General features: G+C 40.8%; 1 protein-coding gene across 3 annotated transcripts in view; it reads right to left on the reverse strand.

The window, feature by feature from the left end:
• hmcn1 (hemicentin 1) overlaps positions 1–19,598 on the reverse strand; it is a 607,098-nt gene that overhangs the window by 91,715 nt on the left and 495,785 nt on the right. For all 3 annotated transcript variants that reach the window (XM_087990747.1, XM_043699541.2, XM_087990748.1), the window contains exons 75-80: positions 18,918–19,074; positions 17,132–17,253; positions 12,364–12,528; positions 8,672–8,779; positions 709–846; positions 321–455 (exon numbers count right to left, since the gene is read on the reverse strand). In XM_087990747.1, coding sequence (XP_087846873.1) covers positions 321–455; positions 709–846; positions 8,672–8,779; positions 12,364–12,528; positions 17,132–17,253; positions 18,918–19,074 — 825 coding nt within the window. The remainder of the gene's footprint in view (positions 1–320; positions 456–708; positions 847–8,671; positions 8,780–12,363; positions 12,529–17,131; positions 17,254–18,917; positions 19,075–19,598) is intronic.

The following is a 19,598-nucleotide window of genomic DNA, read 5'->3' on the forward strand; positions in this document are numbered from 1 at the left end:
TGCACACCTTGGAATTACAAATGCACAAACCGGTGATTTGCATAAGTAAGTCATGGTCAACTCTATGTGGCTCATGACTTTGGTTTTCTCTCATTTCACTCACAGGCTTTGTAAGGTCAAATGATACACCTTATCACTAGCTGTCAATTGTCATCACAAAGAGAGGACTTCAGAAATAATCATTACACAAATATTAACTGAAGGAAATTAATAGAAACATGAAACTTCATCCAATACATTAAAAAATGCAGTTGCCTATTGAGGTAACATGCCTTTTCTCAAATAATCCACCTTAATAATTACATTTTTTTGCAACTTACCTTGTACCCTCAGTTTTATCTTTCCCAGAGCTGTGCCTGTTGGGTTCTGTGCAACACATATGTACGTTCCAATATCTTTTATTGCAGCTTGAGTAATCTGAAGACTTCCATTGGGAAGAACGGTGTAATCACCTCCTGTACAAGTAAAAGCTTTAAGGCTTTATCTTGGAAAGCACTGATTCACAACATACTGGGTAAATAATAACATCAGGTTTCTGGAGAAATTCTAAAAATCCCTGACTTCACTGATTCTGGAACTATTATCTGATGCAAGAGGAATGAGACCAACCTGACTAGTGTTTATCCATAACTGCCAAACTCTTGAATATTGCCAGAATTCAGTGAACTGGTATACATTTTTGGAATTCAACAGTTCTAACTATTTTACCTTCTGTGTTAATGCTGATGCCTTCCTTCTGCCAGGTAATAGTGGGGGTTGGCGTGCCAGTGGCCTCACATGGAAGAATAATGGAATTGTTCAGAATCACATCTAGTTTGCTTGGCTGAGTTTGAATGACAGGAAGTTCTGGATGAAAAATGGAATCACAATTTTAAAAGTCATAAACTGCAATCCAATCAAAACAATGGTATATTTTAAGTACAAAGTTTACACAAAAAGCACGTTCTTGTTCTAATGTTCATTGTTAAACTCCAATCCTGCAGTAACCTGTCGTAATTGAAGATCCTTGTGCTGCATGATGTAAAAGTACAAAAACTGGAAATTGCAGTCAACTTATTTCCAAAGGTCTTTCAAAAGAACATATAGAGCTAGAATGACCCAAAGCTGTTTTCCAAAACTACGTTTTGAAAATTACGAAGTGTGTGTATGGTTATCCATCAAACACTCATGGAATAAACATCTTTTATTCTCCTGGTTGACAGTCTTTTGGCCCAGTAGACCTCAGCGTGGACGTCTGAGGTGGAGCCTGGCAGTCCGTTGTCAAAGCCTGGTGGAGACTAGGTTGGGAGGAGTGTTTTTCTGAACATTTTACTTATCTATTTTCTGATTTATTCCTATAACCTGTAATGCTGGACTTTTTATTTCTTTCTTTTTCTCATTTTTCTTCCCTAAGAACCTCATACCCAAGATAGCGCCATAAGAGGCAACTAGTAAATGTTCCAATTTACTCATTTGAATACATGACAATAGAGCTAACTCTAACTCTTTGATCCTTGTGATACATCTACGATTGTTGGAGACTAGGCACCTGCTCAATCACATGAAGAGATGTGCCACTATACTTGGCCATTAAATTACATGGTCAACCTGCAGAGAGAGGGATAGGAACACCAAACAGGTGTGCCAGAGACCCATGATAGGCTGGACCTAAAGAGAGAGGACTTCTTCACAATTTCACTACTGCGATGGCTGTCTCCATGTAAAGAATGGCAGCTATGTTGGAGACCCATGCTTAGCAGAACACTCAGTGGCTGCTTTTTATATATGCACACAGATCTGCACTTTATTGCTTTGATCCATGATCATGGGTACTCGGCATCAATGTCCACGTGACAGTGAATGGGGGGGCCTTCATTCTCACTGCAGGTGGCCCTTCCTCAGAGACAGGGTAGTGCCATTAGCTCTCCCCACTCTCCACCCCCAACCAGGAGGCAAGTGCAGACAAGTACCCTGGCAGCTTCTTCTCAAGATACAGCAGAGGTACCCTACCCCTTCGTCTTCTTGATACCTGTGACCAGAATACCTATAGCAGGTCAAGCTGAGATGGGTGAGGCTGCATCAGAGCAGGAGTGTCTAAACAAGCCAGGCTCCTAAGGCCCAATGCCACCTGGGAACAACCATCTAAGTCTTCAAAGTCAACAAAGGGTTCCACATAGCAGGCTTGTTCCATCCCAGCTGTGGATGTCAGGCCTGCACCTAAATTGGGTTGTGGGGGGGAGGGGGAGGGGGAGCATAGGTAAAGGGGCAGTACAAAGAGATCCGGGTGTTCTTGTACACCAGTCAATGAAGGCAAGCATGCAGGTACAGCAGGTAGTGAAGAAGGCTAATAGCATGCTGGCCTTCATAACAAGAGGAATTAAGTATAGAAGCAAAGAGGTGCTTCTGCAGCTGTACAGGGCCCTGGTGAGACCACACCTGGAGTACTTCGTGCAGTTCTGGTCTCCAAATTTGAGGAAAGACATTCTGGCTATTGAAGGAGTGCAGCGTAGGTTCACGAGATCAATTCCTGGAATGGCGGGATTACCTTCCACTGTGGGGGGGGGAGCATAGAAACAAGAAAACAGTCTGAGGACACATTAATGTCATGTGTTCAATTATTTTAGACAATAGGTGCAGGAGTAGGCCATTCAGCCCTTTGAGCCTGCACCGCCATTCAACATGATCATGGCTGATCATTCCTAATCAATATCCTCTTCCTGCCTTATCTCCATAACCCTTGATTCCACTATCTTTGAGAGCTCTATCCAACTCTTTCTTAAATGAATCCAGAGACTGGGCCTCCACTGCCCTCTGGGGCAGAGCATTCCACACAGCCACCACTCTCTGGGTGAAGAGGTTTCTCCTCATCTCTGTCCTAAATGGTCTACCCTGTATTTTTAAGCTATGTCCTCTGGTTTGGCACTCACCCATCAGCAGAAACATGTTTCCTGCTGCCAGAGTGTCCAATCCTTTCGTAATCTTATACGTCTCAATCAGATCTCCTCTCAGTCTTCTAAACTCAAGGGTATACAAGCCCAGTCGCTTCAGCCTTTCAGTGGAAGGTAATCCCGCCATTCCAGGAATTGACCTCGTGAACCTACGCTGCACTCCTTCAATAGCCTCAAATTTGGAGACCAGAACTGCACGCAGTACTCCAGGTGTGGTCTCACCAGGGCCCTGTACAGCTGCAGAAGCACCTCTTTGCTTCTATACTCAATTCCTCTTGTTATGAAGGCCAGCATGCTATTAGCCTTCTTCACTACCTGCTGTACCTGCATGCTTGCCTTCATTGACTGGTGTACAAGAACACCCAGATCTCTCTGTACTGCCCCTTTACCTAAATGGAATCAATTTAGGTAGTAATCTGCCTTCCTGTTCTTGCCACCAAAGTGGATAACCATACATTTATCCACATTAAACTGCATCTGCCCACTCACCTAACTTGTCCAGGTCACCCTGTAATCTCCTAACATCCTCATCACATTTCACCCTGCCACCCAGTTTTGTATCATCAGCAAATTTGCTAATGTTATTGCTGATACCATCTTCTATATCATTAACATATATTGTAAAAAGCTGCGATCCCAGCACGGATCCCTGCGGTACCCCACTGGTCACTGCCTGCCATTCCGAAATGGAGCCGTTTATCACTACCCTTTGTTTCCTATCAGCCAACCAATTTTCAATCCAATCTAGTACTTTGCCCCCAATACCATGCGTCCTAATTTTACTCACTAACCTCCTGTGTGGGACTTTATCAAAAGCTTTCTGAAAGTCCAGGTACACTACATCTACTGGATCTCCCTCGTCCATCTTCAGAGTTACATCCTCAAAAAATTCAAGAAGATTAGTCAAGCATGATTTCCCCTTCATAATTCCATGCTGACTCTGTCCTATCCTGTTACTACTATCCAGATGTGCCGTAATTTCATCCTTTATAATAGACTCCAGCATCTTTCCCACCACTGTTACCTCAGGGAGATTGCTTGTGTCTTCCCCAGTGAACACAGATCTGAAGTACCCATTTAATTCCTCTGCCATTTCTTTGTTCCCCGTAATATATTCCCCTGTTTCTGTCTTCAAGGGCCCAATTTTAGTCCTAACCATTCTTTTGCCTTGCACATACCTAAAAAAGCTTTTACTATCCTCCTTCATATTATTGGCCAATTTACCTTTGTACCTCATTTTCCTCTGCATATTTCCTTCTTAGTAATCCTCTGTTGCTCTTTAAAAGCTTCCCAGTCCTCAGTTTTCCCACTTATCTTTGCTATGTTATACTTTTTCTCTTTTAACTTTATATGTTTCTTAACTTCCCTCGTCAGTCACGGCCGCCTATGCCTCCTCCTGGGATCTTTCTTTCTTTTACGAATGAACTGATCCTGCATCTTCTGCATTATACACAGAAATATCCGCCATTGTTCCTCTACGGTCATCCCTGCTAAGGTATTGCACCATTGAACTTTGGCCAGCTCCTCCCTCATAGCTCCATAGTTCCCTTTATTCAACAGAAGTACTGTCACTTCCGACTGTACCCTCTCCCTCTCAAATTGCAGATTGAAGCTTAATGTATTATGGTCACTACTTCCCAATGGCTCCATCACTTCGAGGTCTCTGACCAATTCTGGTTCGTTACACAATACCAGATCCAGAATTGCCTTCTCCCTGGTCGGCTCCAGCACCAGCTGCTCTAAGAATCCATCTCTGAGGCACTCCACAAAGATTCTTTCTTGAGGTCCAATACCATCCTGATTCTCCCAGTCTACCTGCATGTTAAAATACCCCATAACAACTGTAGTAACATCTTTACGACAGGCCAATTTCAGCTCCTGATTCAACTTACATCCGACATCCAGACTACTGTTTGGGGGCCTGTAGATGACTCCCAAGAGGGTCTTTTTACCCTTAGTATTTCGCAGCTCTACCCACACTGACTCTACATCCCCTGACTCTAGGTCCCCCCGTGCAAGGGAATGAATATCCTCCCTTACCAACAAGACCACCCCACCCCCTCTGCCCGTCAGTCTATCCTTACGATAGCACGTGTAGCCTTGAATATTCATTTCCCAGGCCCTATCCACTTGAAGCCATGTCTCAGTTATCCCCACAATATCGTATCTGCCAATTTCCAAAAGAGCCTCAAGCTCATCCATCTTATGTCTAATGCTTTGTGTATTCATGTGTAGTATTTTTAATTTGTTACTGCTCTCACCCTTCCCATCAACCCGTATTTCACTCAACCTTACAGCATGATTCCTTTCCGAGTTTTCTGCCTCATTGATACTGTTGTCTTTCTTGACTTCTCTTGTTCTAACTTTCCCTTCAATTTTGTAAAAGCAGCTCCTTTGTTAAACAAGTATTCAGTACGACATAGCTTTAGTCTTATTGTCACTCAAGTGAAATGATGTAAAAGATGGTGAAGCATTTTCAAACAGCATAAGGATGTGCTGCATTGTAATGGACAAACATTGGCTCCTCTCTCAGAAAGACTTTGAGGCTAAACTAAAATGTATCAGGTAGGAGTCAAATTATTCATCATTTATAATACCTTATGTGAGACATGGTGGAATCCATCATTTCAGGAGGGAAAAGTTTGTTCTATGTCTGGGCGTTTATAAAGGAATGCAGTAACATTGAAAGCTGCCAGATGGTATATGGGCAATCATATGTCCAGTTTACCTCATTTTGCAAAACTCTTAAGAGAACAGGTTCACAAATTGCAACTCATTGCAATTTAAATTCTGTCAGAGGATGCTCAGGCATCTCAAGGGTTCAGTAACATCTCAACACTCTGAAATACTGAGGGAATAGTTATGGACCTCAGGAGATACATTCTCATGATGACTGAAGACTTTGGAGTCCTCATAAGGGAGTGACCTCTTAACATAGACTCCTATCTTTGCTGTAGGGACCAAAGAAGTGCAAATACTCAACAGTGCAATGTAATCAAAGTGCCCATGGTATCATAGCTATTTTATCTCTAACACTAATGCAGGCACTTGGCTTTCATTAGGATATTTGAAAGCACTGAATGTTTTATTCAATAGAGCAACGACGAAGAGCAGCAAGTCAAATGTTTACAGATGTTGAATCATAGAATGCCTACAGATAGAGGCCATTTGGCCCACTGAGTCTGCACCAATCTTCTGAAGGCATTCCACCTTATCCCCTTAACCCCATATTTACCATAGTTAGCCCCCCATGCGGGACATCCCTGAACTCTGTACAGCAATTTGCCATGGCAATTCCACCTAACCTGCACATCTTTGGACTATGGGAGGAAACTGGAGCACCTGGGGCAAACCCATGCAGATAACTAGAGAATGCTATTCCAGACACCCAAGGCTGGAATTAAACCTGGATCCCTTGCGCTGTGAGGCAGTAGTGCTAACCACTGTGCTACTGTGTCACCCCATGCCTAATAAACCAAGGAGAATGCTGTTCGGTAACCAAGCAAATTAAATTGGGAAATAGAAGGTCTCCACTCAGCACAGCAATCCTAGAAGCAAGTGGCTAAAAGTTTATCTCTAGCTCTCCACACCATTGCTCTGTCATTTTCTTTTTGATGTTCCTCCTGGCTCATCATAGGATCCTGACCTACGTCTTTCTCCTTAAGAGGATTCCTTTTCCTCCTGTATTTTTTTCTCAGCCAATGCATTCCCCTTTTGAAATACAAAATGTGGAAGGCAAAGCACATCCTTATTGCAGGACCCTAGTTGATGCGCTGACTGATACTTGTTCCTGTAGTGATTAGCCAGGTGGATATCACAGAATGAGTTCCCTGACTGGGACAGTTAACCTAGTCAATCAGGGAGTCCTGGCTGGCTGATATAAACAGGACTGTCAGGGGGTCAGCTCACTTTCGGACTCAGCTCGGAGCTAAGTGGATCAGTGTCACATACATGCACATGAAAATAAAGGGTAACTTGGTGACAGGATGCCAACCTTTTAGTCCCCTTCATTTTTTCCCCCTGCTACAAACTGCCTGCCTCTCCCTCTGTGAAGTTCTACTTCTGTGCCAAAGGCTCCTGGTTGTCCTTACCTGCAAAGAAACTACTTCTGATTCTGGGACTGCTTCTGGAATCTATCCAGGAAAACCACCTGTGAGAGAACAAGTGCTGCATGAGTCTGCTCAAAAGCAAGCAACCTGAAGATTGCGGGCTGATATGTTGCAGAGTTGTGTGGAGAGGGGGACTATGGAGACACCTGCTGCAGTGGTAATGGTTCCATCCAAAGTAAAGAGGAGGAGGATGGCTGGCAAAGCCACAAACTCACTCAGATCAAGGTAGAGGACCCAATTCAACAGAAATCACTTGGTATTTACAGTTGGGTTTTGAAGTGTCAATTTTCTTGATTGGGGGCAAGTTAATTGGAAAAGTGAAATTAATACTACTGTTTAATTAGGAGATGCAAAGGTTTAAAAATAGGCTTCTCATCACCAGATGTTAGATTTCTGCCATGTCAAGGAGGGGCAAATCATGCCCGATATGAAGATTTAGATGCATATAGTGCCAGGCCCGAGTGTTCAAGGTAAATTGTTGGTTTAATTATTTTAGTGTGGTCATTGGTTTGTGGGTGACCATGATGCCTAAGGGCAGGAGTAGTTTGGTGTTCATCTCTGAAATGTCTTTGATGTATGGTAGGGGTGACTACAGTCCCTGGACATGCTGTGTCTTTCTGTTTAGGTCTGTTGTGTGGTAATCGGCAGACTGCACTTTTTGGGTAACCGTTGTTCCTGAATACATTGTGTAGGTAAAACAACTACTGATGAATTTAAAGGACCCCATACCCATAGTGAGCAGAATGAATTTCATATACAAAATACCCTGCAAGGACTGCAACAAACATTACATTGGACAAACTGGCAGGAAACTAATCACCAGGATACATGAGCACCAATTAGCCACCAAAAGACATGACCAACTATCACTAGTTCCGTACACACAGATGAAGAGGGACACCAGTTCGACTGGGAAAATGCATTCATCCTGGGACAGACCAAACAAAGACATGTGCTGGAATTCCTAGAGGCCTGGCGTTCAAACCGGAACTCCATTAACAAACATATAATCTTGGACCCCATTTACCAAACTCTCAGAAACAGAACCGGAAATTACACCACCCACACAACAAACCAAGTCACAAAAAAAGCAAGTGGGACAGAACACCAGCTCTTCACCAAAGGCTCGTTGATGATGGTACCTAGCACAGTGACAAAATGTCAGAAAACAAACCCAGCAGTTCATCGAGCAAACCGACAACCTGATCCATAACGGGAGCTACAAATCTTCTCCAAAATCTCAAAGTTCAAGGTAAGTTGATTGCTCACCTTAGGTTTCAGGGATGTGCTTAGAGATCATCATTGGAACAGATATGGTAATCGTACATTTGGGTACAATGTTCAAATGAATACATAGGTAATTTTCTCCATTAATGAGTCTGATGATGTTAAAAGTATTCACTTCAGAGGAGGAAACCTTTTCTTCTTAAAGCAGTATACTACATGCTTCTTGTTGCTGTTTTCTAAGCCACTCGCATGCTGTCCTGCTCCTTAATTAAATAATTCGGAATAATAGTGATACTGAGAAAGAAGGAACTATGAGCAAGTGTGATTTATCACTTGCCAGAAATGATAAATTATTCCTAAAGATTGAAATAGAATTATTAATTCTATATATAATTAGTGAGTGCTTACCTTGTACTCTGAGGTTGACTTGCCGGTGGGCAGTACCAGCAGCATTCTTTGCAACACACGTGTATTTTCCTGTATGGCTGAGCTGGGCAGTACTGATATCAATAGTTCCTGAATTAACAAGAAGTTGAAGGAAAATATTGACGAGGGAATAACTGCAACTAGTTTTTGTATTTATTCTTTCAAATGTGCAACATAGGGCATCAACATATGGGAAAGTAAATGTAACAGAGTAATTAAGATACATAAACATCTTTTGTTAATTGTTGAAATATGAAAAATATCTTCCCGCAGGCTGATCTGGATTCTTACTTGTGACTGTTCATGTTCATGAACTGTTGGGGTCTGCTTACCAGTGAAAATGTTGTTCACATTCTTAGGAAGAGAGGAACATAAAAACAAGGTAGCTTATTCAGCCCATCAAACCTGCTGTCATTCAATTAGATCAAGGCAAATCATCTGCCTCAATGCCACTTCGCTGAGCTATCTCAACTTCTGACATGATCAGGCTCAGTGATTAATATTCCCTACCTCTCTGGGGTACAGAATTCCAAAGATTCATCACCCTCTCAATGATGAAATTTCTCCTCTTCTCAGTCTTAAGTAGCCTTCCCCTTATTTTGAGATGACATTGCCTGGTTCTGGAGTTCACAACCAGGGGAAAGATTCTATCCATATCCACCCTGTCATATCCTTTAAGAATTGTGTAAGTTTCAATGAGATCAGCTCTTATTCTTTGAAACTCAATATAATAATGGGCTAGTTTTCTCAATGTCTCCTCATAAATCAAACCTGACATCTCAGGAATTAATCTGGTGAACCCCTGTGATAGGTATACCCTTTTTTAGATTAGGTGATCCAAATAATGCATAATACTTCATGTGTGGTATCACCCACGCTTAATTCAACAGTAGTAAGACATCTTTATCTGTGTTCTCAAAACTCCTTGTGATGAAGGCTAATATATGCCATTTGCCTTCCTTATTGATTTTTGCATGTGCATGCTATTTTCTATTGATTCAAGAACAAGGACATCCAGGTCCTGTTAGACACCTGCTCTTCCCAACTTCTCAACCTTTAAGAAATGTCTTGTATTTCTATATTTTCCATTAAAGTGGATAACATCACACTTATTTACATTTGCCATGTTCTTGCCCATTCATTTAGTCTGTCAAATCTGGTTGAAGCCTTCTAGGAATATTCGCACAATTCAAAATTCCACCTTGTTTTGTGTCATCAGCATATGGAAAATATGGTTAGAAAGGAGCACAGTCAGCGTGAATGGAGAGTTGGTCTGAGTGAAACAAAGCCCGAGTGAGTATATCAGAATGGGAATTTCTCGTAGAGGGGTGAAGAGGTGCTTTCACTCAGTCTTACTGCAACAAATGAATTTTCAAGAATGAGAGGTGGATGGGAAATGATAAAAGGTGTGGGTTTGTGGAATTGTGGGGGAACCATTAAGATTCGACAGGTTAAGAGGTGACCAATGAGACCAGCAGCCGAGTGAAGTCACAACTCACAATGGGATGCATGTGTAGGGAAAGCAGTAGATTGTTGAGTAGGAATGGTGAGTCTTTCTAGTCTTTAAAGTAATAGATCTCCAGTTTGTATTTGGTCGCCAATTTCTTTTTCCTCTATTTTTCCTAAGAATATCTTGTCAAGTACAAGACTAATACTGTAAAAATGCAAATTATTTATTCAAATGTAAAGAGCAGGGGTTCTAGATTAATTAATTAATACATTAAATAAAATACTACAGTGATATGAGGATGGATAATGTGTTGTTCCAGCATGCAGGAGCTGCTGGACACCAAGATGATTAAAAGTGAACACATCTGCAACTGGGGAGCTGGAATCTGAGCTTCAGACATTGTGTCACATTAAGGAGGAAGAAAATTCCATGGATGCTTTTGAAGTATTACGTGGCATTAATACTAATTTCTTGCTTTTCCTCAGTTTCGCAAGTCACTTGGTTACTTAACATAGCTGGGAGATAATCTGTATCATCCTCTGTAATTATGATTTAATCATACTCATTAAATCATTCCTATTTAGCAAATCATCAACCTTGTTATGTCATCTTTAATTCTTCCTTTTTAACATTATTCTGCATTCTGATCCTGTTCTGCATTATGATCCTATTTAATGCTGTTCTTTGTTTCATCTGTATTCTAATTTCATTTACTGGGTTTCAATTTCCTGTTAACAATTTGAGTTCCGTGAATCTGAGCTCGCGGTCACAATCCCATTCCCCTGCCAATCTAGTTTAAACCCACACTAAAAACAGTGGCAAACCTCATTGACAAGTATTAGTCCTCGGCCTGCTCAGATGCAAGCTATTCATCTTGTCAAGGTCACATCTGCCCTAGAACTGGTCTTCATGCTTTAATCTGATGCCTTCCATCCTCCATTCACATTTTCAATTGCTCAGTTCTCTTATTTCTATTCTCACTAGCATGTGGGACTGGGAGTAATCCTGAGATTACTGCTTTTGCAGTCGTTTTTTAAAAATTTCCTTCCTAGCTTTCTAAAATCTACTTTCACAGCCTCACTCCCCTTCCTACCTATATTGTTGGTACAAATGCGATCATCACTGGCTGTTCATCCTCTCTCAGCAGAATGTCCTGCAGATACTCTATGACATTCTTGACTCCTTGGAGCCAGGATCTGACATACCATCCTGAAGTCATGTCTATAGCTACAGAAACGCCTGTCTATTTTCTGAACTAATAAGCACACTACCTCTTTCACTCATCTTACTCATCTCCTACACAGCTGAGTAATCTGTACCACAGACCTGGCTGGCTCTATTTGCTGAGGATTGATCACTTTCTCCAGTGTCCATAAGGGATTATTGCAGGGAATTCCAGCATTATATGTCCAATTCTCTTAGGCTGTCTGCTCCAACCCTGCAGTGTTATCACCTCTGTAAATGCATTATCTATTTAGTTCTCTGCCTTGCAAATGCACAGTGATTCCAATTGTCGCTCAAGTTCAGAAACCTGGAATTCCAGCTTGTGCAGCCAGCAACACTTCCTGCAAATTTTTCTCTCCATGACTTCACATGTGCCACAGGCTTGGATATTCCACTCAGCCAAGCTGTGCTGCAATGCCTTATCTCTGTGGACTATTTATTATAAGTGGAATAGCTTACCAATTATCATTAATTTATTTAGCTGGACAGAAGTAGGAAGCAATTATTGGACTGAGAAAAAAAAGGAACATGGATCTATCCTCTACCCCAACCCCTCACTTCACTTCACTGAACTCCCAATTCAAACCCATATCTACTTTGCTTTCAATCTATGGTCATATAGATTACCATTCTTGCTGATTAGCATTAGCATAGTTAAACAACACTAATTGAGATATTGATGCACTCACTATTAGATAAGATCTGTATAGAAAGGTTTGCATAAGTAAATTCGAGTTTTGTTTCGTGACAGGTATATCAGTGTAACTGAGACGTCAAATTGTAAAAATATAGGGATGTGTTGAAGCAAGTAACAAAAAAAAATGGAAATTTGAAAAATAAATATACTAAATACAAACTTAATAGCATATGAAAAAAAAAACTAATATTTTGGATCTGTTTTGATAATTGGGAAAATATTCTTCTCTTTAGATACTGCTCAACTTGTGCATCTCCAAAACCTCCTGCAACATTAGCAACTTATAAACTGAGCTGCTCTTACCTGTGGATAGAATAAGGTAGCCTTCTCCTTGACGTGGCAACTTGACCCCATCTTTGGTCCAATGGATTTTTGGTGCTGGAACACCAGATGCTGTGCATGTAATAACAGCTGGTGACAACTTTGTTACCAACAAATCTGTAGCTTCATCGGCAATTGAAGGGGGAACTAAATGGGAAGAAAATTAAAATGGACCAGTGGTTCAATTTGCTCCAGCTAAATAACATAGAAGAAATGGATTAGAGTCAGGTACTAGTCTGCAGGGTCAATGTATTCATAGAATTTTATAAATACACAGGAGGCTGCCATTTAGGACACCAGGTATGTGGTGCCAAAAAAATGTTTAACTTGCCTTTTAGTTTTTCAGTTCTTGCTGCATAGCTGTGCAGGTTATAGTACTTCTAACACCATCCATGTACTTTTTAAATGAGATGAGAGTTTCTGCCTCTATCACTCTTTTGTGCAGATTCCAGACCCAAAGAATTAACATAAATTTATGTCCCCTGGTTGTTGACCTCTCTGCTAAGATTAGATTAGATTACTTACAGTGTGAAAACAGGCTCTTCGGCCCAACAACTCCACAACGACCCGCCAAAGCGCACCCACTCAGACCCATTCCCCTACATTTACCCCTTCACCTAACACTACGGGCAATTTAGCATGGCCAATTCACCTAACCTGCACTTTTTGGACTGTGGGAGGAAACCAGAGCACCTGGAGGAAACCCACGCAGACACGGGGAGAATGTGCAAACTCCACACAGTCAGTCGCCTGAGGCAGGAATTAAACCCAGGTCTCTGGCACTGTGAGGCAGCAGTGCTAACCACTGTGCCACCATGCTGCTAAGCAAAATACATCCTCACTCAACACTTTTAAATTGACATGAATAAGTTATGAAGAGCTAATTTTCCTGGAGCCTCCTCTGTTCCAAAGAAAACAAGCTCCGTTTACCTAATCTTTCCTCATATCTAAAATTCCTAGTCCAGCAACATCCCTGTAATCTCCACTGAACACTCTCTTCTGTTCTTTACACTTTGTCAGCACAGTTTAAAAGCATTTCTTCAAATTTGCTAATGATAAATGGTTTTGGATGTATGCATTTCTTATGCTCCGACTGAGTTAATCTATTTTAAATAACCCAGCAGTAAAGTAAGCGTTTTGTGTTTTATAATGGAAGATATTTGTTTGCTTCCCTTCCTTGCTGTGAATCTTGCTGAAGAAAACTACATCTCACTTTCTTCCCCCCCCCCCCACCCCCCACACCAAACCTAGAAGAATACCTAGAAAAAAATGAACAGAATTCAGTCTCCATTTCAACCCTAGCCTACAATGTTAAGATAGTACACTGTTACGAAGGATTTGGAATTGCAGAAACACTTCAGTTGCAAGTAGGGCTTCCAAAGTAGATTTGTCATTGGTTGTTTTAATGGGTAAACTTGTAGATGGAATGAGGTAGCGGAGAGAGAAAGTCCTATGTTATCCTTTAAAGGAGTTATGGTCTGGCCTATCTTATGGCCTGGTAAATTTCAGCAGTTTAATGGCTGTTTGCTGAGTTTCTTTCTCTTCATCATTCAAGCAGTTTCTCTGCCTAGAAAACTTGTCTGCTTATTGCAGTTTGTTAACAGGGAACAAAGATGGCTAAGGCATCATATGACCCTGTAACAAATGCATAGTCATTTTCCAAATAAGGCACTTACAATCCCTTCTTCCATTGTGGCTTCAGCTTTTCACACCTCAAAGTTGTTTAACATTTGTGCTTTGAGAACCCTTGGCACACTGTAGGTAACACAATCTTCAGGACTCTCTTTGCTGTAGAGAACAGTATCTAATCCCCTAACTATGCTTTCTGCTATGAGTATATTTCAATTCCTCTCCACTCCCACCAACCCCCACTCCCCACCAAAAGTTGAATTAAGCTTTGTGCCCTTATCTACACTGGAAACAAAGACCTAGTACCTTTTGAACAAGAGTACTGGCCAAGGCTCTTCCAAAGCTAAATTCTGGAAGCTTACTGGTGCCAGCACTTCACAAATGAGAATCCATTTCTCCCACAAAGTATGAGCCATACATTTACTTTTCTAACTATATTTCATTATACCAATTTACACGTAGCTCAGGTAGTAATGTGGAGATTACTACTTTTGTGGTCCTGCATTATAATTTTAATTTTCTACCAGCCTGATTTGCAGTCACACTCTCCTGTCTCTGACCATGGACCATATTTGATGTGTTTAATCTTAAGGGGTGTGACTGCATCTTGAAACACATTTTATAAGGGTAACTGCCCCTCTCCCTGATGTGTTGAATTCCAACTCATTAACGCTAAGGTGAAGTTCCTTGAGTGGCCAATACTTGCTGTAGATGTAGTCACTGTAGATCACACCAGGATCTACCAGCACCCAATATTATGGCTGCAACACATTGCATGTCCAGTTGTCTCTATTCTATATAATTTACTTAATTTGTATGCTAAATATTTTTAAATGGTATTTATTAAATTTCTTCTGCTCTAATAATATCCCTGATTCATACCACTTGGCCAATCAAAAGAGGTGGAGAAGAAATGCCCACTAATCACATCCTTGTTCTCCTATGATGTCATACAGTGGGTCTGACAGGTATAAAAAGGTGAAAGGGGCTCTCTGCCACCTGCTTTTATCTCCCACCATTTGCTGCCCTTCTCACACAGCTCCACACTCCATGTGCTGAGCCTCTCTTTCCGTAGCTGGTTTTTATCATCCCCCCCCCCCCCCCCCCACTGGTGCCCTTCTCAAGCTGGTACACACTCCAAGTGCTGGCTGTCCATCTCTGTTGTTGATTTTTATCTCACCGTTCCCCCCCCCCCCCCCCCACCACCTTTGCCCTACTCATGGAGGATCCTTCTCTTTGTGTTGGGTTACCTGCTTTGTCACCAGTTTTAATCTCCTATCACTGCTTCCTTTTTTAACACAGATTTACTCTTCATATGCTCTTTGATATTGCAATGACTCTTATGCCTCTCCTTAATACTTGTAATTAGGCAGTGAGTATTGGCAAGTTTATTCAATTATTCAGGGTAGTGCGCTATAATAGAGCAGAACTAAATCTTGAGACATAGCCAGAAACAAACAGTAAAAGGCAAAATATTGTGAATTCTGGAAATCCGAAACAAACACAGAGAATGAGAGAAACTCAGCAGGTCTGACAACATCTGTGGAGGCAGAACTTCTGAAGACGAGTCAAACCAGGCTTGAAACAGTAACACTGCTTCTCTGTCCACAGTTGCTGTCAAACATGAGTTTCTCCAGCATTCTCTGTGCCATGTAAATTTGGTTATTCCAATTTAAATCTTTAACCAATTAACTATTATTTTCAAATGTAGGTATACATTTACAGTTAATTGTTCACCATACTGAAAGGGGAAATGAGACTTAAGAGGTAACTATCATACAGACTACAATACATTGCACTGAATCTGAACTGACATCTTAAAACATGAAATCATTGGACATAAAATTCATGTTAAATTTTCTTAAAGATGTCAGGAACAAAATTTAGCAACTTGGATAATCTGATAACACTAAGGGCATAAGAACTCAAGTCTTCCTTGAAGACAGAACAATATAGAACCAATTTCTTTTTCTTTCAAGTCTTTCAGTTCTGCATTGCTCTATGAAGCATACATTTCAAATCAAATGATATTTCACACAATATTCGGCTGATAGGGGGAAACATTCAAATCACTTTCATTAGTACTTTATGGAATAAAATCCATTGATTTTCTTTAACAACCTACATTTGTCAAAACATCAAAATACGCAAAGGTTTTAATTTCCCTTACCAATACACTTAGCTGTTGTGCACACCATTGTCACACACCATTAACCCCATCTAAAATGAATTAATATGACATTAAGAATTGCACAAAAGGACATTCATCAGGTGTCTGCTATCATAATATAGAGAGCCAGATGTGCAAAAAAGAATTTGAGTCTAATTTTTACACAATTATAAGTTTTTATTTGCAGAGACACATCTTACAAACTTATACCTGCAAACTCAACAATATCAGTTTCAGCCTGCTCCTAAACACAATTAACACCTCAAAGTCTGTGAGAAGATTTGTAGCTCGGGTGCTCGTTGTTGTGGTTCTGTTCGCCGAGCTGGGAATTTGTGTTGCAGACGTTTCGTCCCCTGTCTAGGTGACATCCTCAGTGCTTGGGAGACTCCTGTGAAGCGCTTCTGTGATCTTTCCTCCGGCATTTATAGTGGTTTGAATCTGCTGCTTCCGGTTGTCAGTTCCAGCTGTCCGCTGCAGTGGTCGGTATATTGGGTCTAGGTCGATGGACGACACGACCAGCTATCCTTAGTAGCCACACACACAGATGACAAGCAACATGAATTCGACTGGGACAACACTACTATTATAGAACAAGCCAAACAGAGAACAGCCAGTGAATTCCTAGAGGCATGGCACTCATCCACAGATTCAATCAATAAGCACATCGACCTGGACCCAATATACCAACCACTGCAGCGGACAGCTGGAACTGACAACCGGAAGCGGCAGATTCAAACCACTACAAATGCCGGAGGAAAGATCACAGAAGCGCTTCACAGGAGGCTCCCAAGCACTGAGGATGTCACCTAGACAGGGGACGAAACGTCTGCAACACAAATTCCCAGCTTGGCAAACAGAACCACAACAACAATTAACACCTTTTGGGCGAAATTAAAGTACTCAGCTTTACAAAATCAAAAATCAGGCCCATGTTAAGTTGTCAGTACCTACCTTGTACTGTAAGTCTGACAAATCTCTGATCTTCCCCAGCATAATTTGAGACTTTACACTCATAGTTTCCACTGTCTTCCACAGTGGGTGAGATGATTACAAGAGAACCAGATGAAAGCAGTCTGTAGAGAGGAATAAAATAGCTAATTGTTCGAGATGTGCACCTTTTATAATGTCTCATTGTTATTTTTATCCTTACTTCTGTAGCAAGTAGCTAATGACAAAAATGAAGCCTTATGTTTTTAAACATTTAATTTTCTACCTCACACAATAATAATAACACCTTAATAAAGCGTATCCTCATTCAAACAGAAAGGTGTCTTCTCTTGGCTAATGTTATCTTTGTAATAGGCCCACAACCTTGCTCAAACCCCACTTAGTACTGCCCCAGCACACCATAACACAAGCTGATGGGGGGTGCTTCCTGACTTTAGTAATTGATGATCTGTAACAAAAAACCCACGTGCACACATACACATATCCGTTTGTGGGGTGAATTTGTACTTGCAGAGTTACATTGTACTTTGCTCAAAAACTGCATGAATCCATGTAAGACTCTGTTAACTCACTTTTTAAATTAGAATCAGTCTAAACATTATAGTACAGACAGGGAACACAGGGGCCTAACACGTTCAACATCTTAACATCTTATCTGGCTGACACCAATTGTTACAGTTAATCTGAGAATGTAACTTTTTAAAAAGGTTTTGTGATTTACATATAAAAGAAGTGAAACTATCATGGTATTCAAACAGATGAGAGACTCAAGAAACAATCAAGGTATTTTTCAATGTATAATTTCAGTTACATCACACTGTAAAGTTTTGCTATAAATTCTGTGTCTTACAATTGTGCCCTCCACAACCACCTGACGAAGGAGCAGTGCTCCGAAAGCTAGAGCTTCTAATTAAACCTGTTGGACTATAACCTGGTATTATGTGATTTTTAACTTTGTACACCCCAGTTCAACACCGGCATCTCCAAATCTTGTCAGTGAGTGATTACAACAGAAACATAGAAAATAGGAGGAGTGTGTCATTCAATTGTTCGCGCCTATTCTGCCATTCAATATGATCATGGCTGATCATGTAACCCAGTGCTCAGTTCTGGCTCTCTCCCCATCTTTGATGCCCCAAGCATTATATCTAACACCTTTGTGAAAACAGGCTACCTCATCTGAGGGTGGCAGGTAGCATAACAGCCACTACAGAGACTTATCATTACCTTTGTTCTATTGTATGGTATGAGGCAAAGATTCAAGCTAGAACTTTTATATTGTAATAGAAGATATTTTGCAATGTCCCACTGAGTTACACTGAAGTCTAAAATTAACATTATTTGTTATTACTAGAAAATCAAAATGATTGGATTCTTTTTAAAGAATTTAGTTTAAAAAGTCTGTATTTGTATAGTTTACTCACTAGATTGGTCTGGAGACCCTAAAGCATAATGACGAATTTAACCACTTATTTGACCAAACATTGTAATCCTGCAATATTACTTGCTGTGTCCTGTAGTTTATGCTCTTGCAAAACACAGCCAGCTCAGTTTGCTCCCCACAGTTTAATTTCGAGTAGATGAATCAAGAAGTTGGTGGCTGCCTGTGATGTGCTCTCTGTATTTTTTGGTAGATGCTTTAAGCACATCCAGTAAAACTTGACATCATGTTATATTTTCTTTGATAATAAAACAGCCCATGCCATTCAAACATATAACAGCAAATCGACTCAAATATTTGCTATAGGGAATGTAGGAATTGTTTTTCCAGATGATCAGATTTACTCACCTGTACATATTCTGATTCTGATCAGTGTTGAGTATGCGTCCATTCTTCTTCCAGCTGACCGTAGGCTTTGGGATACCTGTAGCTTCACAAGTCAGAGTAGTCTGAACATTGACAAGAACGGTGATATTGTTGAGGTCAGCAGCAATAGATGGAGGAACTATGAGGATCAGAGAAAACATTGTTGTACATGGGCAAAAAAATGATTTCAGAAACCTAAAAGTAGAAATAAGCAACATCTGCTTATAGAGATAGATAGCTCAGCTGAAGTTAGAGGTTCTACACAAATAGCTGACAATAAATGTGTGGGGAAATGGTATCCACTCCTCAATGATTAATGATATCAAAGTTAAACATGAATTGTACATCCTTACTTATCTATCATTTAGAAATAGAATTCTCTTTTAATTGAGCATTGTAATGATTTACCATACTTATATTAGAATAGATCTCCATGTAACTGTACTGCAAAAAGGTAATTAACAAGAGACATATTATAAATGACATATGTCTAGATTAGAGTGGTACTGGAAAAGCACAGCAGGTCAGGCAGTATCCGAGGAGCAGGAAAATCTACGTTTCAAGCAAAAGCCCTTCATCAGGAACATCGATTTTCCTGCTCCTCGGATGCTGCCTGACCTGCTGTGGCTTATCCAGCACCACTCTAATCTAGACTCTGATTTC

The sequence above is a fragment of the Chiloscyllium plagiosum genome, unplaced genomic scaffold (assembly GCF_037043375.1).
Source record: "Chiloscyllium plagiosum isolate Xiang-an unplaced genomic scaffold, Cpla_swu_hap1 HiC_scaffold_9, whole genome shotgun sequence".
Taxonomy (NCBI): Eukaryota; Metazoa; Chordata; class Chondrichthyes; order Orectolobiformes; family Hemiscylliidae; genus Chiloscyllium; species Chiloscyllium plagiosum.